This window comes from Phasianus colchicus, chromosome 1, assembly GCF_987193195.1.
Source record: "Phasianus colchicus chromosome 1, bPhaCol1.hap1.1, whole genome shotgun sequence".
Taxonomy (NCBI): domain Eukaryota; kingdom Metazoa; phylum Chordata; class Aves; order Galliformes; family Phasianidae; genus Phasianus; species Phasianus colchicus.
The window spans coordinates 60,976,496-61,003,261 of NC_143436.1; the positions used below are offsets into that span (position 1 = coordinate 60,976,496).

General features: G+C 39.7%; 1 protein-coding gene across 1 annotated transcript in view; it reads right to left on the minus strand.

Moving 5' to 3' along the window:
- Positions 1-1,660: 1,660 nt before the first annotated feature.
- Positions 1,661-26,766, minus strand: part of KDM5A (lysine demethylase 5A) — a 49,120-nt gene continuing 24,014 nt past the window's right edge. Inside the window, exons 14-28 of the mRNA XM_031589858.2 lie at positions 26,339-26,533; positions 26,033-26,214; positions 25,638-25,762; positions 25,265-25,415; positions 21,740-21,857; positions 18,161-18,516; positions 17,499-17,637; positions 16,384-16,563; positions 15,955-16,116; positions 14,278-14,829; positions 13,422-13,565; positions 10,471-10,630; positions 9,933-10,153; positions 4,563-4,973; positions 1,661-3,036 (exon numbers count right to left, since the gene is read on the minus strand). Coding sequence (XP_031445718.2) covers positions 2,824-3,036; positions 4,563-4,973; positions 9,933-10,153; positions 10,471-10,630; positions 13,422-13,565; positions 14,278-14,829; positions 15,955-16,116; positions 16,384-16,563; positions 17,499-17,637; positions 18,161-18,516; positions 21,740-21,857; positions 25,265-25,415; positions 25,638-25,762; positions 26,033-26,214; positions 26,339-26,533 — 3,309 coding nt within the window. The 3' untranslated portion in view covers positions 1,661-2,823. The remainder of the gene's footprint in view (positions 3,037-4,562; positions 4,974-9,932; positions 10,154-10,470; positions 10,631-13,421; positions 13,566-14,277; positions 14,830-15,954; positions 16,117-16,383; positions 16,564-17,498; positions 17,638-18,160; positions 18,517-21,739; positions 21,858-25,264; positions 25,416-25,637; positions 25,763-26,032; positions 26,215-26,338; positions 26,534-26,766) is intronic.

Consider the following 26,766-nt stretch of genomic DNA (forward strand, 5'->3'; position numbering starts at 1 on the left):
TTCTACAGATTTTTCAAAAAGTCAACATTTATTCAAAATTTTATACTATCAGCAATCCTTTGGGAAGAATTATGCTTTTAAAAATAAATGTTTAAACAGAGAGATGTAAAGCTAATAATGGTCTTCAGTTTATGAACACCTTACCCAAAAGTAGATGGGAAACACGCAACTAAAGAAGTGTAGTAATCTCCTTTTGAGAAGGTAAAAACCTCCTCATATGGTCACATGAAAACAGCTATTAAGAAGGTGACTACTTGCCCATTTCTTGTTCACTGTTTTTTATGCCTGTTACAAGGAGAATGATTGACCACTGCATTGTATAGCTCTTTGCTTCCTTCTGGTCATGATCACACCTCCTACTCAGAGAAACAAGAACATTCAATGCAGATTTACTAAAAGAACTCTTTCCAGTTGATGGTAAATTACATATAACAATGACTTTTATCACGACAGAGAATGTAAGAATGGTTAAGAGGATATGCTCAACAGTTAACAGGATATGCTGACCACATTTTCCTTGTCGTGTCACGAATTCTAGGAGTCATGAAAGAATACAGACACTGGGATTCTTTACAAAATCTTGTACTAGTCTACTTCTGGAACAATTAAACATCTGTGACAGAGAGTCTATCCACTCCATATAGGGAAACATTTATGTAGTACCATCAGTTAAAGCCTGAAGGAAAGTAACAACTGTTTAAACCAGTTTACCAAAACTAAAAGTACATCGAGAAGAAAAAAAATGTAAGTGGATGCAAAAAAGAGGGCATGTCTAGCCATAGCATAGACTCCTTCATAACTAAGTAAACAAATAATACTCTTAAGTTTGCTAGGGTGCCTGTTCAGCCACATGCTTAACCACAGCTTCCATTTAATACACTCGTCTTTAAGGAGCAGGAATTAGAAGCCAGTGACCAATCTGCACTCAAAAAACTCCCAAGATCCTGCACCTTCTGCCCTCTGCCCTAGCTCTCTTCTTTTGCACATCTTCCTCTCCCCAGGTAGCAGGCACAAATAAAACAAACCAATAAAGTTCATCTACCTGAGCTGAGGTTTTGTTGTTTTTTTTTTTTCTTTTCCTTTTTGGACGGACAATTCTGCCAGATAAATAAACTTCCAAATATCAGAGAACAAGAGAATGGACACAGAACAGTCAAGACAGAACACTTTTGTTTTTGTCAATTTTCTTTTAAATCCCAATCCAGCTCCTAGTAAGACTGGACACTACTTACAACACTCCTAGAACTGCAGAAGAATGGAAACACAATAGGGAGCGAGTGGAAGGGGGGGACAAGACAGCCCAGTGGCTAGCTTCAGACATTCACATACACAAAAGCCAGCACTGACTGGAGTCATTAAGGCCCAGATGCCCCACTAAATAGGAACAAACCCAAACACAAAGGTAGCACGTGAAATGTATTTACCTATTTAAACACAGGCAGCTGGTCAGGCTAGAATGGGGAAGGTAACTGCTAATTCCTTGTACTACAAGGAAGGAATGGAGTAAAAAAACCCAAGCCCACGGGCAGGTTTTTGCTTTGTGAACCTCTGTCTGTGCTGCTGGTTAACAGTGGTAAGTATAAAAAAATCAAAGAAAAATAATCTATTTATAGAACAAGTCAGTAGTCTGAGACATTTAGAAAAAAGTAAAAACAAGTCCTTCTTTAAAAATGGATTTACTAAAACAACTGTCACCCAGGATGACCCCAAGCCCTCTGGTCCTCTGGCAAAGCCAGGGGTAACTTTCAACAAGAACTGTTGCTGACTGGTGCATCCAGCAAGGCCAGCAGGGAGGGGAATTTGCACTGTGAACAGTATCTGCAGACTGCTTGCTGGTATCTCTCGAGGCCATGCCCGTAGCCTGGTGATACTGGAAATAGTTGTGAGTGAAACTTTTCACAGAAGCACATGTCAGTGTAACCTCTGAGGTAAGTGGGCTGTCTTCTTTCCTTCCCATTCCTGGGTACAGATCACAGAAGCTGGTGCCCTGTACCTTCTTGCCAGCTCCATCCTGCGTGAGACAACTTTAACGTGCAGGAGTGTGGAACTCTAAGCAAAGCCTAGAACAGGAGAGGGCACCCCTGCAGAAAGGGAAGCACTCTGCTTTTCACAAGCTCTGGTCAAGATGGACATCATTTTTTCCTGGCCCCCCTCAGGACAGGAAGATCAGCTGTCCCCCACTAAGGTAAAAATTTTGCTAGCAGAGTAGAATTGGGTTTCTTTTTGGTACACAGAACCTTTGCTATTTCTGAGATCATGAGCTCCTCTGCCCTTTAGCTACAAAAGAGAAATTCATTCATTCATCCACTTGCTCCCATCCTTATAGAGTAGTGTTAGCCGCCTGGATACGGAGACAACTCTCTCAAGACATTGCCCTTCTCACTGGGTTGGCAGGAGGCAAAAGATAACTTCCAAAACCTCCTTAGGGCAACCTGGTATGGCTAAAAGCTCCAGCCCATGCCACCAATTCCAGGCCAGCTCCACAGCCAACATGGACTTCTAACACCCTGAAGCGTCTAATCTAACAGCCTCGGGTTAGCTCAGTCTCTAAGAGCAACAGCCACTCTCAAAGATGGAAATACTCAAGTCAAAACACTGGCTGCAGCTCCCAATGAGGCGGTGTCTGCATAGATGAGTCAGAACCACTGTGCCTTGACGTCCCTGCTGTATGAAGGAAGCCAGCTGTAAGGAAGGGACCAACTCTGCTGCAGGTCTGTACATCCTTGGAAGTGAAGCTCAGTGGCTACATTAGATTCAAACCCTCTCTTTCTATAGGGGTTTCAGCGGTCCATTTCTCAGCAAGTTCCAGACATCAAGCAGTTGCTAACTTGTCTCCTTAAGATCTTCCATTGGGAGTTTGTAGCTCAACAAGAAAGAAGGTGGCGGCGCATGAGCAGGGCTACTTGGTCCCTGCATTGTTTTCTTTGCACAGTTTATACAGATGTAATCCTCATTCTCAGCCATTTCTGGAGAGACACCAACGCAAACTTGATGAAACCACTCATCGCAGCCACCGTCACACTGCACCCAGTCTACCTGCAAGAGATTGTATCAGCAACATTAGAAGGAAAGACAGAAAAGCAGAGGTTCTATGAAGAAAACGTCTTCTATTAAATCCACTCGATATAATGAGAATGCAAAAATTGTTTGGCGCTAATTAATGAACTATATAACTTGTTTTAACAAGCTGCTTCAGTTTAAAAAGTAGTATTTTCCCAGCAACACTGCTCCTTCTGTATCCTTAGGCCACGACAGCTACTGCTGTAGTTCTGCTTTTGACTTACAGAGCAAAGTGAAAACGAAAATGCATTAGTAAAAATAACAGCAGTGGCAACATACCTAAGACATAGTTTGTAGGAGAATAATTCCTCAAGGAATTTTTCAAAGTGACTAGTAATGAACAGTAGTTCATTCAGACATCACACTCCCATACCTGCCATTCTGCACTTGTATTGCATTCACCTAATGAATGTGCAAAGCCACATCTAGCCTCATGCAAAGGAAGGCATCCCCTGAAAAGCTATGATTATATAACTAAGATTACTCAGTTTCATTTATGGAAGTTTGATGACTTTGTATAACCTTCTTTATAACATGAACACTTCTGTCTCTTGTCCTATCAATTCCTGTAAAAACATACCAACATAACCTAAATATCTGTAAAGAGAACAGTTGTAGAAACACTGTACCATCTTATGAGTCAATTATCTTCCAGTGAAATTTCTAACTTTAGCCTAAGATTAGGACTTCAAGAATGGTCCTTTAACACTTATTTGAACATTCCAGATCTGTATTTTGAAAAGTATTTTGAAAAAAGACTGAACTAAATCTCTGGATTTATATTTGATCCTACTCTTTGGTGCAAACCAGTGCTGTACAAGGTCAATCCTACAGCTATTACTGAAAGCTTTCTGTTTTTAAAGCAGCAAAAAACTAATCTGAAAAACGTTTTGTGAGGTCTGATCATCAAGCAGCGCACACTTAAAAGCTGACAGTCAGAACAGAAAGCATCACACAGAAAAGCAGATCAATTTTTTTTTGTAATAAACCAATCAATTCTAAAATTGCTGATTATCCATTTCCCAACAGCAACGTGAAGCACTGCAGTTTGTAGATCCAGCAGCATCGCTGCTCACAAGCTGTGTGCAGGAAATGCTGAAAACGTACTACACTTAGCAGTGCTGCACATCCCACTTCTGCTCAGAAACAGAATGTGATTCAGAACATTTTATCACTGCGGCAAAGAATTCTTTGAATCAGACAATGCATGTTCTGCATTACCAGTAAAGAGTTACACAGCAGTCCAGTTTGAAGAGGTTAAACTTCCCAAGATAGAGTACTTTTTTCCAGATTGTAATTTTTCATCTTCCCCTCATGTTTTAAAGTGGCTAGGAGAATGAGATGAGTTTGTCAAGTTTTATTCATATTTACATACCTACCCAAGTACCACTCAATACCTTCTCATTTCAAATTATTCTACTTTTGTTACTTAAGCTGTTCAGCCTTATTATTGAATTCACTTTGCGTGAAATTGACTGTGATGGGACTAAGCAAAAACTCACTTTGTCTTTGCAGGGTCTCTGGCAGTTCTGTGCAGCACATACTGCATTCTCATCATCTGACTCCTCAGCTCCTGACCAGTCATACTTAGAAGGAATATCTAGAACTTTCTTCTCTCTTTTTTTCTCTGTGCTCTCCTTTGCCAGCTCCACCTTCGCCACAACCACCTTCTCTCTCTTCTTCTTCCGCTCCTCTTCCTTGGCCAGTTTCTTTGCCAGCTTGTTCAGCTCCTTTGTCTTATCCATGGTGAGTTTTAGCTTCTTTTTCTTCGGTTTTTCTAATTTTTTCAACTCTTTAGATTTTTGCTTCATATCTCCAAAGAACTGTTCTGCTCTCTCCAGCTTTCGTTTCCGCTTCCTCTCAGACGAGTCTCTCCCTCTCATTTTCAGTGGTTTCTCATCCATGCTGTCATCCTTCATTAAAGGGTAAAAAGAGATTGTTGGGTTTTTTTTCCAAACAAATTTCCACATACCATAAATCTGTGGTTTAAGATGTACTTACCTCTGCCGTTACCAAAACATGGTGGAAGAAACTTATCCAACTTATCCAACAATATACTGTCACAAATTCTAAATAAAAGAGGCTCACCTTTGTCTTCACTATACTAAAAGAAAGTCTTAAGTACCCAAAGCATAGTGAATTGAGAAGGTCCAGTAGGAAAAAGTAAAGTATCAGCAAGAGTAAGGAGAAAAAACAGGCAGTAATCACAGCTCCCTACTCATGCTGCTTTTCAATAAAAGTCAGGAAGATTGATTGTTAGGTGTTCTTGCTTGTTTTTCATCCTAGGTCAGTCTTGCCTATAATTATTTTTGAGAGAAAGCAATTGCTATCCTGGAAATTAGTACAGAACAATTGCTGAATTCCTAAAACGTATTATCAACTCCAGCAAGAGAAGAATGCAACAGATCCATTATTTAAATAGCTCCCAAACCTGGACACACTATAAAAAAAACCTGGTGTTATTAAACACTCTTAAGTAGCAGATTCAGATCAAAAATTGGGTTTATAATTGTCATTGTAGGTGACAAGCCCTATTTAGAACCACTTCACACAAACAAGACTGACTCAGTTTGAGTTAATTCAGCTATATACTTTAACCTTAATTATATTAATAGATTAAGGACATACAACAGGGCAGTAAAGACCAGGTCTGTTTACTGTACATTACTTAATATAGCTTCTCCACCCTATAACAACTGAAGACTATTTTGCATCTCCACCCTATAACAACTGAAGACTATTTTGCATCTAAATAGACAAAGAAAGGTATTCAACTCAAGATGAGTAATTCTGGCCAAACAAGTATTCACAGAGATTAATCACAAAAATGTTGAACCCTACCCTCCACCCACAAAGCTGTTTTTAACTATCAGTGTAACACTGTGGCATGCTATTTATAAAGTGCTATTTGCTGGCATTCAAATTGTTCATCAAAAAAACCTATACCCAAACCACAAAATTAAAAGAAAATTAATCTTATGAAATGAAGTCCCCAGGTCTAAACATAGTAATGCAGTACTTCTCCAGAAGCAGGATCTGCTTTCTACTACTGCCCTATAAGCTAGCAGTTTGGCAACATCTTGGCCTACCCACTGTATTGGATGGCACTCAAAAGAATGAGATAACTCATCAGTATGCATTACTGTTCAAAAAATCTAACCGGTTTATGTTGCCCTATGCTATTGTCAATAAGAAATAATCCTCCGTGCATTTCCTGTACTGTTCACTACAGGAAATAGCAATAATGTACTTCATACTATATACGGTCAAAATGACCCTATCTTCAGATGACATGGGATGAAGGATGGATGCCAGTACAGATCCAACACAAGAGTTTACATTCTCTTCTAACGTACAACCCTCATTCATACACGTTATTTAGCCACAGCATGAATGAGGCATAAACAATTTGATCTAGTCCTTAGAGTCACCACATACCTGCCTCATTCAGTACTAGCAAAGAAGTCAGCACATTTTCATAGAATATTTTTTAAAAATAGCAGTATGTGGGCTGGAACTGGAATCTTGTTACCTACATTAAAAACAATGCTCTTTCCACAGCAACAGAAACTTGGTAATATACAAATATTATCTAAGATAGGTACAACCTGTCCATATTAATAGAAACATAGATTGTTTTGGGTTGGAAGGGGTCTTAAAGAAGTCCCTTCCAACCTGTGTGATTCTGTGATCCAGTTGTCACCTAGCAAGCTGCCTAGAGCCCCATCCAACCTTAACAAGCCTTAAGAACCTCCAGGGATGGGGCATCCACAGCTTCTCTGACCACTGCCTCACCATTCACTGAGTAAAGAATTTCCTCCTAATAGCTAATCTAAACCTCCCTCTTTTAGTTTTAAATCCACTCTCCCATGTCCTATCCCAGTTTCCACCTTGTTTATGTGCTCACTTTAGGTACTGAAAGGTTGCAATGAGGTTTCCCTGATGCCTTTCCAGACTGAACAAACCCAGCATCCTCAAATTTTCTTTGTAAGAGAGATGCTCCAGCCCTCTGATTATCTTCATGGCCCTCCTCTGGACCCACTCCATGTTCTCTTGTGCTGGAGGCCTGAGGCCTGGATGCAGTACTCCAGTGGGGCCTCACAAAAGCAGAGCAGAGGGAGACAACCCCCACCCATTCCTTGCTGGCCATCCCTCTTCTGATGCAGCCCAGAATGATGCTGGCCTTCCAGGCTGCAAGCACACATTGCTGCCTCACATCTAGCTTCTTTCTCCATCAGGACACCCAAACCCTTCTCCACAGGACTGCTCTCAATGAGTTTTTCTCCCAGTCTGCATACATATCTGAGATTGGCCCAACCTAGGTGCAACAGCTTGCACTTGGTCTTGTTGAATCTCATTAGGTTTTCATGGGCCCACTTATCAAGCTTGCTCAGGTACCTTTGGATGGCAGAGTAAGTATGGGCATATGGCTTGAGAAGAATACAAGGGTGCTATCCAGACATGCAGAGACAGAATTGGGAAAGCCAAGGCACAGATGGAACTAAACTTGGTGAGGTACGTGAAAAACAACAAAAAGGAATTCTACAGGTATACTGGTCAGAAGGGAAAGGTCAAGGTCTCTCCCCCCTCCCACACCCACCCGATGATAAACAAGGAGATATGGCTACAACAGACAGATAAGGCTGAGGTATCCAAATTCTTTGCCTCAGTCTTCACTGGCAGTGAGGCTTCCCATGTCTTTTACATCCTTGAATATTTATGGTGGGGGTTGGGGAGAGCAAAACCCCTCTCACTGTAAGAGAAGCAAGTCCAAAACCAACTGATAGAAATAGATGAATGCAAATCTATGGAGCCAGACAATTTGCATCCCAGGGTCCTGAAGGAACTGACTGATGTAGCTGTCAAGTTACTCTCCATCATATTTGAAAGGTCACAGCTATCAGGTGAAGCCTCCAGTGACTGCAAAAAGGGAAACATCACTCCCATTTTTAGGAAGAGCAGAAAGGAAGACCCAAGATATTACAAATCACTGAGCCTCACTTCTGTGCCTAGGAAGATCATGGATCAGGTTCTCCTGGATGTTATGTCAAGTTATGTGCAGGATGAGGAGGTGATCCAAGTTAGCTAGCACGGCTTCACAAGGGCAGATTGTGCATGACCAATCTGATGGCTTTCTACAATGGAGTGTCAACATCAGTAGACAAAGGAAAAGTAACTGATGTTGTCTATACCTGGAATTCTAAAAGGTCTTTGATGTGGTCCCACACCACATCCTTACCTCAGAATTGTAGAGATACAGACTGTTCAGTGCATAAGGAATTGTTTGGATGGTTGCAACCAGAGTGCTGTCATATGGGAACAGCTGATCACAGCCTGAACTTCTGATTGACCACCTGAGGCAAACAATGAGTCAGACGTGGGAGCATAGGTGAAGGCAATTCACCTGTGCTACCAGGAAGGGATGGAGCCTGGCTGCACCTCTTCTAGACCCCATTTATGGGCTGACTGCCACTGAGGAAGGATTTCCCTGGAGATTGCTCCTTGTGGAATTTACTGCAAGCCTTCAACACCAGTGAGTATTTTCATTTATTTTGATTATCTTTCCGCAGTGATAATCTTGCCGAGCCTAACCTCTGTATACTTACTGACTGCACAGCTATGGTCAACAGATCTATATCCAGGTGAAGGCTGGTGACAAGTGGTGACCCCCGTTGGCCTTGGGACTGGTGCTCTTTAAGATCTTCATTACAACCTTCACCATCAGCAAACACGCAGACGACTATAAGTTGAGTAGTGCAGCTGGTACGACAGAGGGAAAGATACCATCCAAAGGTACCTGGACAAGCTTAAAAAGGTGGCCACCAGCACAAGAAAGACATGCAGCTGTTGACGCAGGTCCAGACAAGGCCACGAAGATGATCAAAAGGCTGGAGCACCTCCCAAAGAAGGGCTAATGGAGCTGGGCATATTCAGTCTGGAGAAAAGAAGGCTCCAAGGAGACATATCTGTGTCCTTCCAGTACTTTAAGGGAACTTTTAAACAAAATGTTGACTGACTTTTCACACGGCCTGATTATGACAGGACAAAGGACACCAGTTTTAAACTAAAAGAGGGGAGATTTAGGTTCGATGTCAGGAAGAAATTCTTTACTCTGAGAGTTATAAGGTACTGGCACAGACTGCCCAGAGAAGTTGTGGGTGCCCCATCCCTGGAGGTGCTCAAGCCCAGGTTGGATGGGGTAGCAGTCCTGCCCTCAGCAGGAGATTAGAACTGGATGGTCTTTAAGGTCCACCCCATGCAACACCTGGCTTCACACAGAACCACCTCCCATATTCAAACCCTATATCTGAGAGCATCTGTTGAAATATTTCTTGAAATCTGTCAGGCTTGGTGCCACGACCACTGTCCTGGGAGCTTGTTACAGTGCCTACCACTCTCAGCTGAGGAACCTCCTCCTAATAACCTCTCCAACAACACTCTCCCCAACACAGCTCCATGCTGCTCCCTCAGGTCCTATTGGCATCATTAGGGAAGAGATCCACACCTGCCACTTTGCTTTGATTCTTTGATTCTAAAATAGAGCCCTACTACTGTCTGTCAGTCTAATGCATCTTCATTTACCATAACCCTTCAGCCTGACCCACCAGCCAAATGTTCACCCACTGCATTATCTTTATGTCCAGCTGTAGGCTGGACATTTTGTCCAGAAGGATACTAAGAGAGATAGTACTGAAATCTTTGCTGAAATCCAGAAAGGTTACATCAACTCATTTCCTTGTCAGCTAATTGGGTAACCTTGTCATAAAAAGAATTTAAGTATGTTAAACACTTTCCTCTTGTGAACCCTTAAAAAAAACACTACAAATGATGTGATCTTTTTCCTGTACTAGACTACTTCTACAAAGTCATACCTCCATTACATGAAGGAATCTGTCTTCAGAGGGTGGATGAGTAGCCTGTAAAATCCGCCAGATGTGCTGAGTTTCATCCAGTGATACCTCAAGTAGGTCTCCTACCATCATTAGATCTTCTAACTGAGCCTTTGCTCCAGGTGATAGCTCCAATACAGGGGGTTCCAAACTGCGAGGTACCAGTGGACTTTTCCGAGGCTGCTTTCTTGGAGTGCTGGAACCTTTCAGACAGGAGACAAGTGGCACGATGATAAAAGGAAGAGATCAAAACAAAAAAAGAAATTATATACTTCGTACAACAGCTATTTAAAGATGGAGGAATCCCAAGCAAAAGAAAAAAAACACAAAAAACAAAGAAAAATCCACAAAAATCATGGACGCAGATTTATATACCAGACATCCCGACTGCAATGCTATTCTCTTATACCTTCTTATAGAGAGCATATCAGAGGCAACAAGAGTAGTTCCTCTCTTGCTCTCCGACTGCTCATTCCAGTTATCTGTTCAATTTTATCCCAATGCATAGGAAAGCAAATACCTTGAGAGCAGCTTTTAGAAGCAGATGAATACGCATGTTCAGCACAGAATGAGGGAGCAGTCCACATATGTGTCACCACTTCCTCTGATTTAATGGGGATTTCCTCATCACAAAACAAATTCGGTTCTAAGCTGCTAGAAGATTTTATGCTGGCATTGTCCTGAAAAAGACCCATAGAAAAAAATGTAACATCTGGCTCTAACAAATGCTTACCTCAAAGTAAATTCTACTAAGGCCAAACAGTTTGCTGTTCCTAAAACCCTCCTTCAAAGTATCCCTGCCATAGACACCAACACCACTGGAAAAAGGTAGAAATTAAATCCCTATGTAAACAATAGAAGAATGCAGCAGCTGTGGAGGCAAGTGAATTCTAATTCTTTAATCAGTGCGTGAGTCTTATTTGTCAAGTTTCTTCCCTAAGCAGTCTCTCACATAAGGTCTTCAGAAGTCAACACGATGACAGTCTCTCACTTAGCTTATATAGTTCTGTTTGAAAAATTCGACTGCAAGATCATAAAGATTGGCATCTTTAATAAAGCAGAGGTATGCAAAGTAAATAATGATTATTATTGAAAGAAATGCTCTCTATAACTACCTGAAGGGAGGTTGTAATGAGCTGGGGGTCGGCTTCTTCTCTCATGTAACTACTGATATAGAACTAGAGGGAATGGCTTCAAGCTGTGCCAGGGGAGATTCAGGATGGATGTTAGGAAATATTACTTCTCTGAAAGAGTGGTCAGGCACTGGAATGGGCTGCCCAGGGAGGTGGTGGAGTCACTGACCCTGGAGGTGTTCAAGGAACGTTTGGATTTTGTGTTGAGGGACATGGTTTAGTGAGAACTATTGCTGATAGGTGGATGGCTGGACTGGGTGATCCTGTAGGTCTTTTCCAACCTTGGTGATCCTATGATTCTATGAAACGATTGAAGATCTTACAGAGAAAGGAAAAAACTGCACGTTTCATCCAGCACAGGATCCAAGTATCAATAGATGGATGGCCACAAAATGGCAGTAATAAATAAAAATCAAATTTTGCCCTGAAATCAGGATTTTAATGGCAATCTTGAACAATTTTAAGATACAAACATTAAAAAAAAGAGAAGGGCTGTAATACTTAATGTTGTGAATACTTTCAGGAAAAAATTAGCGATAGCACTGGTTTGTGCTCAGTGCACTGCATAAAGCTGGCTGCTTGACATCTCAAAGCAAATATAATGAATGTGATGCATGTCATAGATGCAGGTGGATCCATGAATAGAAAAAGGTTAGGAATGTCTTAAAAGTGGGGAAAAAACTTTGTTTTGATTTTGCATTATATTAGGCAGAAAATCTGAAGGCACAAACCCATTTCAGTAGATACCCTGACATCTGCTAATATTTACTGCTCCCTTTTTCCTCACTCCTACATGTGAAATTAATAAACTCCTCAACCAGCTATTTTCACAGCATAATCTCTATACATTATTTTTAAACTCATCATTCCCAAGGAAAACATTTATAAATCACAAATAGGAAGAACCACTTGAAAGTCAACAGTATAAAAAATTAAAGTGAGTAACTTCGCCACTTCTTTTGAACTCTGCTGCATCTATGTTAGAACTGAGTAATGTAGCTGCCTGAAAACTTGTCCGCTCTTCCAATCACATGAGCTGACCTAACAAAAGACATTTCTGGTCCCTATCTGCTTTGTTTTGTCAGATTTTTACTTTAAGTTTTTATAATGATGGACATCCAAATCAAAAGGATAAGTAACAGATTTTCAAATCATGACAACCAAATGCACTCAACAGAAATGAAGTTACACTCCTGCAATACCCTCACATCCTGACAAGCACATGTCATCTTTCCTGACATACGCTTTCTTTCATCACAACCTCAGAACGTGCCACGTCTTTCAGAAACGCCTTATTATAACTTCCAATGCAAAGAACAGTTTGCAACATTTTTCTAATGAAGACATTCTAATAAAAGTTGTAATATTCAAATACCATTTACTCTTGTTGGCATCTCACATGGCTGCAAGACAAATGTATGTAACTGCATAAAGCTACTTAGAAATAAGTTACTAACAACAGGAGATTGAGGCGGAACATATCTGAAAAATTCACTGTTCCTCTAGAAAGCAGAAAGCGTGTCTTAAAAGAATCTCTACAATCACACTTCCTTAAATTAGAAATGACACTATCACTAAATAGAAACCACTATGTAAGAAGAATCAGTGACATCACTTTTGTCTGTATACATACAAAAAAAACATTTCAGAAGTACTAAAATGAAATACGTCACACCGACAATGCTTGGCTAGCTCTACAATTGCCTTCTCTCATGACTTTTTTTCTCTAGAAAAAAAAATGTATATAACGTATAACTACAATGACAATATTTGAACTGGACTAGTTTCACAATGTGAACCAGAGATCAAGACCTGAACAGTTCCACATATCGAATCTGAACAGATGTACCTCCTTTTATATGTGGGCTGAATGAAGATAAAGGTATGAAAATGTGAAAGCAGCTCTGGCATTGGGAAGCTTCTTATAGGGCACGAAGTTTTCAAAGACTTACTTTTTTGCTACAGTGGAAACCAATTAAGAGCTCTCCAAATATTACTCATTTATGATTCATAACATCTCTGGAAAAGGCATAAGGACAATGTCCAATCTCAATGGTATTACGAATACAAATCCCCCGAGAAAGAATTTTTTCTTTAGCAATAGAAAGTACCCTCTGAAACTCAATCACAGGGCATTTAAGAATTTTGAACAAAAATATTATAGAACTTTCCCAAACACCAAAGCTAAGACATTCAAAACTAAGAAGTACCTCTTCTGTATCAGAAGCCATGGCAGAATATACTTAGTAGCTTAAAATATTCTGGAATAAATTGAAATAAATTGAAAACAGGTGTTCTGAATTACCTCCACACAGACAAGCCACACTGGATTACTCACCTTTATGTCATAGCCATATGTTTCCCTGATGTCTTCATCAGAATCTGTCTCTTCATCATCATAATCCAAAGTCTGCCGAGGGGAAGAGGACACACTCCCTATCACTCTGTTAAAGGCTGACTGCTGGAAACTAGTTAAGTGTCCCTGAGAAAAAAAAACAGAGTAAGAGACTGAAACAATGAAGCTTCTAGAAAAATCTGTTAAAAAGCTGAGGTCATAGTCACTAAGAAAAGAGTGGTTCTTTAATCCTTGAAGATAGCTGCCTGGCACCCATTCACAGCAAGTTGTGAAGAAAGACAAATAGGCTATTTCAGACTCTATTTTCAAGTGTTTGAGTAACAGTGACTAGGAAGATCTAGCTACTGTTGTTCATTGGTACCAAATTATACCATGCCAGAGCTGTGCAAATTTCTTCACCACAGCATCATCCGATTACTGGTCTTGATCTCAAGATGAGCAAGCTGATTGCAAGAGGTATCAGTGATTCCCTATAGGCCTTGATAAAGTTTCCTAAGATATCAAAATCCCAAAAATGAAATCTATTAGAACTTATAAATACATACTTATGATTCTGTCAGAGGTAGATGGAACTTGGACACCAAAGTAGCCACCACTTTAAAAATATTCAGGCCATTAGCTGGCTATAGTGTTTGAACCAGCATCCTTTACACTTCAACTCATGCTCAATGCTACTGAGAATGGGTTCATACCTGTTGTCAGAAAAGCCAGTAACAGCCTGAACACAAGAATTTTCAGCCTAACTGCTCTCTCCTCTCCAAGCTTCTCCAAGAAAGGAAAGGCATTTTGACACAGTGAAGAATGACTAGCACAGTGCATAAGATATTCACACCCCTACCTGAAGATCTGGGTTGGCTGCTGCCTTCTGTAGCTCTGCACTGATGATTTTCTCTGTTTTCTCCCGTGCTGCCTGCTCCACCATTCGCTGGCTGAGCACAGAAAGCTTAGCCAAAGCAGAGGACAACTCATCAGTAGCCAAAGCTTGCCGTGCTCTATCCTGCCAGCTCATGGCACGTTCTGTCAAGCACTGCAATGCCTCCCCTTCTGGCAGCCGTACAGGCAGCTTCTGCAGGGACACCAGCAGAGACAGTATGGTCTCAAGACGTGGCCTTCGAGAACGCATGCAAAGTGGACACAAAAACTTCACTTCTTTGGCCTGCCAACTAGAGCCCTTCTTCTGAGAACTTGTTTTGGGGAGAGGCACGCAGCCGCTATGAAACCAGTCTTTGCACAGCTCACACTGCAGCATGAATCCACTGGCTGTTTTGCGGCAGACACAGAATTTGACTTCTTCTATACGATCCACCATAGTCATCTTGGCCAGGTTAGCTGCTCTGAGAGCATGCATGGCTTCAATCTCCTTCTGTTCCCGCTCCTTGAATATGGCCACCTATCCAAAGACAAGAACAGTTCATGACCTTCACAGCCAGAAGAGATCACTTTTTATTAGCAGCACAGAAAAAACACATCAGGAGATGTTCTTAGTTAAACTAGTCCAAAATTATGGGATTGTGCAACCTATTTAAAACTTCATTTAAAATGCCTCCTCAATTACATATTGCTCCTCTATGTCCTCCTGACAGAACCACTGTACAAATATTAGATAATGTTCTGTTTAAAAAGTGTCTCAAATTCATAATTAAATCCATTATAAAAACACAAGAGAAACAGATATTAATTGTTTAAATGCTGACAGCAGCAGGAACTTCTGAGTGGCAGTTTATCTTCCTGAAGCAACTTCTATTTCCTCAGTGTCTCTATTCAAATAAATATAATGAAGCATACCAAGATAAAATTGGTTGTATATAAGCCATATTAAAGATTCTGCATGTATTTTCTTTGTTTGTGGAGGAAGGGCAGCCAGATGACAGCAAGTTCTTCTGATAAGCTGCATCAATATCCTTCCAACAAAGAAGAACAAATGTAACAGTTTCCTACCCAGTTTCCAGGATGAAGCCTTACAGATAGCCCTCAGACATTCTTCACGTAGGAACAAGGAAAGACAATGCTTAAATAAAAAGACTTTCCACAGTATGGTAGGTAAAGTCTAAGGTCAGCAAATTTAGAACACACTTCTAAAATCTGTTGACTTGTGTCAGCAAACCACTACCATAAATCTTAAGAATCAAAGGAGCGATTGCTGAAGCAATCCAACATAGGGTTTACTTCAGTTTAGTATACTGCGTAAGTGTAACAAATTGTAGTGTGCTGGTACTGCTTACCAGTTGCATTTAATTTCAAATGTATTGAAATCCTGTCAGAATATTAGAAGAACACCCACACATTATTAGAACATCTAAGCCATGTACGTAGCCAGATACATATTATATACTTGCACTTATTTGCTGAACTGTGCTTCCCTCTACTTTCACTGCAAAACTATATTACTGTGCTAATACTATTAAATATTTGTTTCAGAAAAATTAATTTATCAGATTTCCCTTAAGATTTTTATATAGAGTAGAGACAAGTTAAATCCACATATCAGGAGACGCTACCTTTCATTGCTCCTTACCACAGCTGCAGTGTCCCTGGCCTCCTCCAGCCCATCCTCCAGCTCGCTCAGGGATTCCAAATCAAGATCTTTCTCCTTTTCCTTCTCCATCAACTCCTTTGCCCTCTTCCGTCTATTCTTACTGCTTCCATAAACACCAATATCAGTGCGAGGGCTCAGAACCTGTAACCAAGAGAACTTACACTGTTACTCCCAAGAATTGGAGGTTTAATCTGTTTCGTAAAAAAGCAACAGTTGAGGTTGTTTATACATAAAATAAGACTAGCCAAAACTGACTTGTCTTTTTTGTTCTTTTCACCTGAAGTTTCAGCTGAAACTTATTATCTTCTATTATCAAATGGAAATTTGATAATCTATTTTGCCTTCCAATACTGCAGAAGAGCATCAAGATCCACTTCTGAAGTCTGACACAGTACTTCTGTTGCTTACCTGTAACAGACTGTAGCTTGAGTTCTTCTTCAAGAAGGTCCTTCCTGTGCGCTCTCTCCAAGCCCGCGCAGCAGCTACCTGTGACTCCAGTTGTGGCAAGGCATCAAGGCGCACTGGTATTGGGCGGCCTTTGGCAGACAAGCTCTCCAGTTGCTCCAAGTAGGCATAGTTGTTCCCATTCTGGAGGAAAAGAAAATTCCCTGAGTCAAAGATTGCACCACTGTGTCAGTTGCCAATTTGATTTCGAGCCATATACCATTCTAGTCAGTGACAAAAACAGGAAATGAATGGAAAGGACAGCAGGGTTGCCATCTCACTATTTTTAAAACTCTCATACAGTTTCTACTTTAACATCTATTCTGATAGATGGCTTAGGGAGTAAGACGCTTCATTTCTAGCTGGCAGTCTTAAATCCTACCTGCTCAACAGCAAGCTACATATCTGAGAGTTCTACAGGGGCTGATGTAAAGTCAAATGAGATTCTCACTTCAGTTCTCAATAAATACTTGATACAAGAAAAGCAACTGCAGCCCAGAGATTAATACTGCGTATATCACAGAAACCACATCAATTTCAGTCCATGTTATCTGAGTAGGGCAATAGAAAAGGGGGGCTCTACTGAACTAATAACTAACTAACTTCAATCTATTTCAGACAAAAGCATTACAGCTATCAGTGCCGTTACATGTTAGACAAAAAAAAAATTCAACACATTGTGGGGAGAAAAAAACCAAAACATTCACATAGCCAACTCCAAAACTAAAGACGTTTGAGGAGAACATTCTCCACTGCAGCAAGTATTTCCAGTGATAGTACATAGGACTGTATTTATTATTACTGTTCTCTAGTGTTACATTTTTATCATAACAAAATTGTTGGTTTTTACATCTCCTATGAAATGGGCAAGAGGAAGGGAAAAATGGAATAGCAAATAGGGAGACAGTTGCACAAAAAGAAGAAAAAGAATGCAAGCACATAATCTATTACAAGTACACTGAACAACTACAGTAAGGATTCCCTCTGGGTCATATCTGTGGGAGAGGGGCTAGGAATAAAGAGCATGTCTTAACAAAAGGATGGAAACAGAAGGGTCCAGTTCCTGCTGTAACCCCTACCTGAATGGCCTCCACTTTGGCTGTCCAATCTCTAGCCCGCTGCAGGGCTTCTTTCAGTGCCAGCACATTGGGCAGGTAAGCAGGGATGTTCTTTGCTTCATTCACAATGCCCTCCAGAGCCATCATGCTTTGGCGTGGTCTAGAGTGAAAAACAAAAACAAAAATTAATTCCGTCCTTCTCTCAAAATGCCAGCCATCTAAAGCCACAGATTTGACAAGCAGGTGATGAGACTTCATCACTATGTGTAGAAGCATAGGATATATCATGGCTCTATTCTTGGAGGGTGCAACTCAATACTAAGTAACAGCAAAGGTCAGAAAGCTGAACTCAATTGTCTGGTCCATCAAAAGGGTACAGCACCAGAAATCCCTAACACTGAGGAAGTTGTTGTATACCATAAGCATTTTTTTGTTTGCTTGCTTAGGAGCAAGACAAGTAAATAGCAAAAAGAGCAACAATACACAGCAAATACAGCCACTGTACAATACAAAAGGGAATCAGCCTTTTCGTAACTCATCAATAACCTCAAACCCAACTCTTGGGCAATGACAGAAGCAGACTACATCTTCAAAGCCACCACTCTTCACCACAACTCATCAACAGAGGCTGAGAATCCCTTAAGAATGTGACCCATAAGAACAGTTTACAGAGGAACACTCACCTGGCCTGCAGGCAGACCTTGGCTTTCTCCTCCCACCTCTCTGAAACAGTGAGTAACTCCTGAAGTTCAGCCATGGCTTTCTCTACAGCATGATGTGGTGCCAAGCCTACACCTGAGTCAATCAGCTTCTTCATCACATCTAGGGTGACCCTCTGGGGATCCAAGAGGGTGGATCTCACCTCATCCAGCCACCGTGCCTGCTGCAGTTCCTGCTTCAGCCTTGGCAGTTCAGGAAGTTCTACATAAAGGCCAGAGCCCATGTCTATCAACTCTTGCAGCTTGGACGAGTCTGGGACCTCATCCATCATAGCTTCTTGAGCACGCTCGTGAAATTCTTCCACATCATCAAGTAGATTCTGGAGTAACATACAGTAAGAAGTGTTTAGAAAAAATGTCCATAGAAACAAAATAACGTTGGCTGTAGGATCAGCCAGATATGAGTTTGTATGCGATCATCACATCGTCAGTCAAAGTTTCTAGACAGTGTCAACTGTTCCATCAGAAGCCAATGAGTCTGACATAGGGACTATTTCATTCGTTATACATATTAGCTATAACAAAGTCTGCAACTGAAGTAACACAGCTGCAACCATCTAGGGATCCCTACAAAACAAGTATTATCGACTGCCCAGACAGTGCTTATTTTAAAACAGCGGGTTGAGGAGAGACTTCTGCAAAGATGTCATCCTTTTAATTAGTTGTTGGAGGCATTGTACTAATGCTGACAATACATAACAGAACACAATAATGCTAAGGGAAAAAAAAACAAACCAGAGTTAAAGGAGCATTAAAAGAACAATAGTCAAGTTCGCAACTATTTAAAAGCATGCTCACCACTGCAACACGACAGGGTTTTAACTTAAAAAGTAAAGATATGAAAATGCAAACACCCTCCAATGAAAGGAGAACTTCACAAAAATCTAACCACGTTGCTGTACTTGTTCGTATTTCCTTGTTTTGAAACAGCAGTGAAAAAAAATCAAAAATCAGACAAGAGAATAGCTCCATGGGAGATTTATTCAAGGACATTCAACCTGTATACTTGACTGATTCACTTCTGAATCTCTTAAAAAAAGATCAGATGCTACTGATGGCAAGTCAGTGCCACCGTGAGAAACAAAACACACATTTCCTACACCTATGCTTACTGCCCTTCTTGTCTGATGTTGCTTTTCATGCCCACCTAGAAATCAAAGCCGTTTACAAAAAAAAGCAACCATGATCCACATTACAGGGTTTTTAATATAGGAAACAGATGCTGAATGCTTCATAGCAACAACAGTAAATTATTACAGTCTAGTAATTATCAAGCCTTTTATGTTAGAAAATACTCATCATCCAATCTAATTCATTATGATGGATAATTGCATTCAAAACCCACACTCAAAGTTAGTGAGTACATAGGTCTAAGTGATCATTATCTGACTTCATTCAAGAACTAAGACTATGGTTTTTAACCAGCAAGACTATGAGATTTATCAATTTTACTAATCAGAAACTGCTGAAGCCTTGGGAACTTACATATGTACACAGAGTACTTCAGCACAATTAGTTTTCTAAGGCTATTTAAAAACAGGAAACAAAGATACCATCCCAGCTGAAAAAATATGAATATATATATATTAATATATATATATTTAGATATATATAATATATAAATTTTTATATATATATGTATATTGTATATATATATATATACAAAATATAAATCAAAACTGTTAAGAGTTTATTATACGAACAATAAGTCTTAAACCACCCAGAAAATAGATGCCACAGAAGAAAACTGCTGTATAATAAGTGATCAGAAAACTGGCAAAGAATCTAGAAGATGTCTTTAGCTCTGTCATCTATGGACCATGCCTTAATTTGAAGCAGGTTTTAAATACATTAGAATCAAATGCACTAGAACCAATGAACTCTTAACAGTCTCACAGGTTCGTTAATATATGATCATAAAATTTCATGGGGCAGAAAAGAAAATACTTAGGAAGATATTTCCAAATATTTGCTATCATATACTTTCCACTCAATTAACTGCTGAGAAACACGTTAAAGAACATCTTAGAAGGATAAAGATTAGAGTCAGCAGGCCTGGATAATCTATATCCTGCAGTCCTAGAGAGTTGACTGAAGATACCTGTTTTCAACAACAATGTGCCAATATCAAATAGATGGGAAGAAAGCCCAATATTAAATCCCTCTACTATATGTTTGCTTATAGAAGTAGCTGCACATATGGTGACGTTCAGAACTTTAGGACCTCAATTTAGCAGTATACAACATTCTTCTTAAAACTGTACCAACAGAAAACACGAGTTAATAAATGGTTGACATAGATCAAGAACTATTTCTCAAGATGAAAAAAAATATTTACTAAGGATTCCTAAAGTGTTTTGCTGGAGGTTGGTTAGCAGGCCAAACAGTATTTAACACTTCATCAGAGATACAGAAACAAATTAAGTTTACTGCTGAAAACTCCTGCTGTAATACAAACTGCCACAGTAATAAATGATAATCGCAGCCAGGGGAATCAGTATGATCTGGATCACTTATTAGTCTAGATTCACTCAAAGATAGGTGCAAAGAAATGTATGAAGGACAAGACATACAGGCCATGCATACAGATTAAGGAGAATGAAACCTGGAAAGCAAAGGCTGAAAAAGATTTACAGATTCAAGCGCAAAATTGCCAGTGTACTACTGCCTCCCTGCTCTCCTAAAGAAGCACAGCAATATAGCCTTCTGAAGTTCCTGCATAGATATGAAGGGTAGGATTTAACAGGAAATGTCACTGCTATAGATAGTTTTAAACGATGCTGGAAGAAAAGCAACTGGTTCACTGAGATAAAATTGGGCTGCTTGGTCAGTGACAGATGGAAGCGATCTTTTCTCTTGGTTTAACCATGAAACCACCACATCTGACTGCATCCATCATAACAGACACCTTGAAAAGTGTATGTATATTCACATAAAACACTTTGCTTCCGTAGCCTAAAAGCTGTCATGTGCCACATGAAAGCCACACAAGACCTGCAGTATTCTTCCAAAATGGGAATGAAGGCCAGATGGCATAGGTTTGAGTCACTCGCAAGGCACTAGACATCAATGCTTAGGCAACAACATTGAGCCCTTCATATTAAGCTGTTATGATTACATGAGCATACTACTGTAGTACAAACACCACCTTTGCACACTTAGGTGCTTGCAAGTAAGCAGGAAAATGAGAAGGAATTACACATTACCATTAATTCTATCGTGGATAAATGGCAACATGTAATCAGCAAAACTCCAATCACAATAGTAAGATTACTTGAAGTAGAAAGACACAGCTAAATGAATCCAGAGTATTTTCTTTCTTGAGGCCACAAATATCACCATGAAGCAGTTATCTGCTTTACAGTAAAAGCTAAAGTCCTGTACACCAGGCAATATTATGTTAAAACAAACTAACAAAGAGCAACCAAACAAAACACACACACAAAATAAACAAAACATGAAAATCAAAACTAACAGACAAAAAAAAGTCCAGAAAAAAACCACAACACTTACAGTATATCCAAGGAACAGATGTAAACCTACCTTTACTTGTCGGGCCTGGCTGATAACACAGGGCAAGCTAAATAACTGATGTACAAATGCTTTCAGCTCCTCCATAGTCAGCTTGGTCCGTGTCCTTCCACTGTCTTGGTTCTGTCTGCTGTATGAATGAACACAAGAAAACATTATATGAAAGACACAATGACAACACCACCTGGGTTTACTCCCAGTAGCAGAAGTCTATCAAGATCACTTGAGAACCCCAAGAAAAAAGGCCAATCGAAAAAAAAAAATCTCTGTAAGAATTAAAAACTCTTGAAAACTATAGCTGAGAGTTTACATTAAATCTAAAGAGAATTTACCCTACTCTTTGACTTTCAAGTTGGGTTTTTTGCTCCAACTAAACAAAAGCGTGAAGAGGTCAGGGTTTTTTGTGTTGCTTCTTTTTTTTCCAGTAGAAATGCTTGGTTCTTCAGAAACCCAAGATTATTTTAGGTAAAATATCAGCCACAGCTCCTTATCATGACCAGGGCAAGCAAGGATGATAGAATTCCAGTTGCTCCTCACATAAGCAAATGGATTGGGTACAAAATAGTAGAGGTTGAAACAGGTAAAGAAAAGAAACACTGAACAAACTAACAAAGCTACGCAAACTATACAGTTTCAAGCATTCAAATGCCTCAAATTTGACTGAAGAGAAAAGGAAACAAAAGGTGAAATTTTTTTCAAAACTTACTAAGGCTGATCAGACACAGGTAACAGGGAGAAAGACAAATTTCTGAAAACAGAAACAGAAAACAAGACTGCTCTGAAGCACAAGATCTACAAGATCTTCCGTATACTGGAAGACACATCCAAAGCAGAAACTGTTTTCCTAAGAGTCTACGTCACATGGACGAGAGTACAGTAAAAATCAAACACCAAAGCAGCTCGCTATTCAAACACAGAAGCCTCTTCCAAAAATACTGAAACTGAAGAAGTCTCTGCAGACTTGATATTTGAAATAAGCATCTTCAGAATTCAAGTCCTCAGCACCGCTAATAAGGAACGTATCTACCTACAAGGATACTATTTCAAACCATGATAACAAATCTGTGGGAACCAAGAACTGCTTTGGGAAGTGAAGGGCATGGAGTTAAACATCATCAGTGGCACCGATGCCACAGCTTCTGGGGGAACCTCTGTCATTAATTTAGATTTTGATCAAGAGACAGAGTAATGTTGACAACAATATGGAGGAAACCACAGGGGCCAAAATATTTAAAGGAAAAAAGGTAAGTTAATAGGGGAACCCATTTCCAAGGAACTGATTTCAGCAGTGATCCTCCCTTTCTGGTCAACTTGATAGATGGGACTGTTCACAAGAGCCACGTGAAGATCTGTACTTGCTCAAGCAGTTAATGACCATGACAGGCACTGGCAAGAGGTCTCCGATATACAACAGTAACATGCTGTGAAAATAAATCTTTTTTGCTAGAGTTGTCTCTCTTGCAGGCAGAGAACCACTGAAACTAGCAAGAGAAAAAGACTGGTACTACACAGGACTTGTCCATCCATTAAGTACCACTAGAAGCAAGTGTTACAAGCCCACTGAATGCAGGAAAAGAGTTAAGTGGCACTGCACTAATGAAATATTCAGAATAAAAATCACTGCAGGCACAGCAATCTCATGAGCAGGACGGATTTTAAACACTGAAGAGCTGTTCCCTGCTAATCAATACACATTTTATCACATTAAATAAGAAGTAAATTTAATCTTTCATCCTGTGGACTTAAGAAGAAAATGTAAATGAATCATCAAATATAATTACACTGTGTAAAAGTCACAGAGAAAAAAAGAATACTGCAGGCTTTGATTTACTCTAACAGACATTGAGAAGGAATGGTAGCTGCACTTGGACCCAAGCCCCTAAGAACTCCAACCTTAATGCAGCCATAGATTGCCACAGCACTGTGTGTCAGACAAGCATTCACTTATCCCTGCCTATAAAAACTCACAATGTTCAGCATTAATAAGGAGGAGAGAAAATGTGTGTATATTGAAGCCACCTCCATTTTTGTGTCATCTGACTATACGTAAAACCAAAAAAAAGTGCAACATCATTAGCTACATTTGGATCACAAATTTATTGGTGCTTTTTTCTCTGCCAAGTTGTTCTGTTTCAGCACTCATTTTAAATGTATTTCTAACCTTATCCTTAGTGTAAATGTGATCCCTCTCATTGTATTAAACATGAATACAGGTGTTAAAGAACAAGCTGAAGGTGACTTCTGATTTAAATTTCCTAGTATTGTTTAAGGATGATTTAAAATCTTTTCTTCTGCAAAATTCTCAAACCTCTATTTTATATCATATTATGATTTAGCAAACAACAGTAGTTTTAGACTACACAAGTTTCTTTCTTTGCCCCATGGGATTTGATTAATTTCTAGTTCAGATACATCATTGAAAGTTGCCAATTCTCTCTCTTCTACTTCTTGAGAAAACCCTGGAAATTCACTAATTAACTTAAGGCATGCCTGTTGAGAAGTGTAATTGGATCTATCATACATTTCATCAGCATGGCTTGCATTTGAACTCTGCATTATGCCCTGTGTAGGAAAGCAGGGTATTACAACTAGCTAAGTATTTACTTTGCACCCCATTCCTTAAAGGAGCCTTAAGCTTAACACCAAAAACTGTATATGCAAAAAGGAAAATGCTGAGGCAGTGAAAGGAGACAGAACAACATTAGAAGGTCGTAAGCAAGGCAGGCAATACAAAATGCTAAGGAAGCCAGAAGATATAAAGAAAAGGCACTACTGTTCAGCCACACATCACTGCTTTGCACGGTCCTTGTCAAGAAGTGAAAAACTGGCTGCAACTACAGACTCAATTTTTGCTCTCTGAACTGCTTTGCTCCCCAGGATCCCATCCTCCTAGTCATTGCTGGCAAGACATTTCCTCTCCATCTTCCAGTAATTCCACCAGCGTAACAATGCATTCTGCAATTTACTTGTAAGCAGCTGGCAAAAATCAAACATTTTTGAGAAATGCTGTACCAGAAGACATAACTAAGCTTGCCTCACCAACCATAATTGCTGTTTCCTAGTTTTCATGCACTCAGCTCTGCAGTACAATATTTTAACAGTTTTTCTTTCCTAAAGCAATTTTATCAACTCATTTTTTATTTAAGTTATATACTTAGCCATGCTGACTAAAATATAAACATTCATGTCAAGAACTTACTTTCATTGCACTTTTTCCTCCAGCTGTCTTTCCCTACAACTCTCCCACACATTCAAACAAATGCCTGATGAGAGATCAAACAATTTTTCCAAAGGATTTCACATTTCAGTACGTAAGTCAGCTCAAAACAGTATGTTTAATGCATTCCAAATCTGCTTTTTGGATCTTTGTTATAAATGTATGTCTCCCCAATCTCTGAGTTACAGCACTAAAGGCAAACACTAGAGGTAATTAGTAGACAGTGAGAGCTCAGTTTTCTTACATTTCCAGGTCCAACCAAGTAACAAAATAGATAGATAAAAGCTGTAAAAAAAATAAAAAAATAAAATCAGTCTTACCTGTGTTTTTGCTTTTTGCTCAGAAGCAGCTGTGCTACTGAAGCACAGGTCTCTGCTTCTTTCACAGCATCTCTAAGCTTACGGAAGAGATCATTTTCTGGATATTTCCTGTCTTCAGCATCTTCCAACATCACTCTCAACTCAATTACATCTGCAGTAACAGCATATAGTTTGAATGTAGAAACAAAAGACATTTCAGACTGCTTCCAAACCCTTACATCAAGGTTCCAACAGGCTAGTTTAATTTCAAACACAAAAAGATGAGTTTCTCATTTCTTTTTTCACTAAACAACACAGTGTTTTCTCTCATTAAATCAGAAAAAGAATAAGTAGGATGCCTTTCAACTTCTGCAACAAAGAACGGAAGTCTAACCTTTTTTGTGGTTGAGGTTAGCAGACAGAGCTTCTGTAACTCTACTGACCCAAGTGTCATAAGACTGTGCTCTAACTTTCACTCCATACAGCAAAGAAGGAAGGTCTTCAAGTGGATAACGGTACCTGGAGATATGAAAGAAAAATAAAGCAAGAGTATTAATGCTTATACAGTACCTAGGATATTGCTTATTGTTGAGTTTTCTCAGCTAAAATAAGGTCAGGACAGAATACGTATAATATCCTCTGCCTTGAACCCAAGAATCAAACAAAGAGGATAAAAGCACTCCTTAAATAAAGGAAGAGAAAAGAGCGGCCAAATGTTATATCTGGCAATCAGTCTCCAACACAGCACTGATCTGGAAAGGGAAAAAAAAAAACCAACTGTTGGCATACCTTAAACACTTGTTCTGCATGGGGCACGGACATAAATCAGATGGGTGGTATAGGCAGACCAAGCGCTCGGGATTACATGAACACGTAAGAGCTGACAAGAAGCACGTTGTTCTGCAAGCTGTGCATTGACGTTCATCATCTGGAACCAATTCAAACACCTCTTCTTCAGACATCAATACTCCCTTAAAAAAAAAAAATTAAGACACCTGTTAAAAATACTAGCCCAGGAAAAGCAGAGAGGAAATGGGGAAAGGGAGCAAAATTTCTTCTGCAGGTAAAGCAAAAGAGTTGTCTTTCATTACTTACCATCTGTACAACAGTTTCCCTTAAGCGTGTTTCTTCCTCTATCATTAGTGTCATCTCCTTGCAGACCATGGCAGCCAGTCCGACATCCAAGCACTCTGGATCTGCAGCCATCTTGAAGATCAGTTCTTCGTGGGAGAAAACGCAATGACGCCCAAGCCTTCGGTAGTGACTCACACACTGACGTCCAATTGGAAGCTACAAGAATCAACATCATTCATCATTCTGGGACAAAACATTTTGAGACAATCTCTCACCACACACTTTCCTTCACAAAGTCTGGGAAAAGACAGACTAAGAAACAGAAAAATATATTATGGGAAAGAGGTGAAATGCACTGCTGTCTAGAAATAACTATGTTGGGACTAAAGTTAAGCAAAGCTAGTATCAATCATTTTGTGTCCTTTAAAGCACAAAATGAAAGATAAACT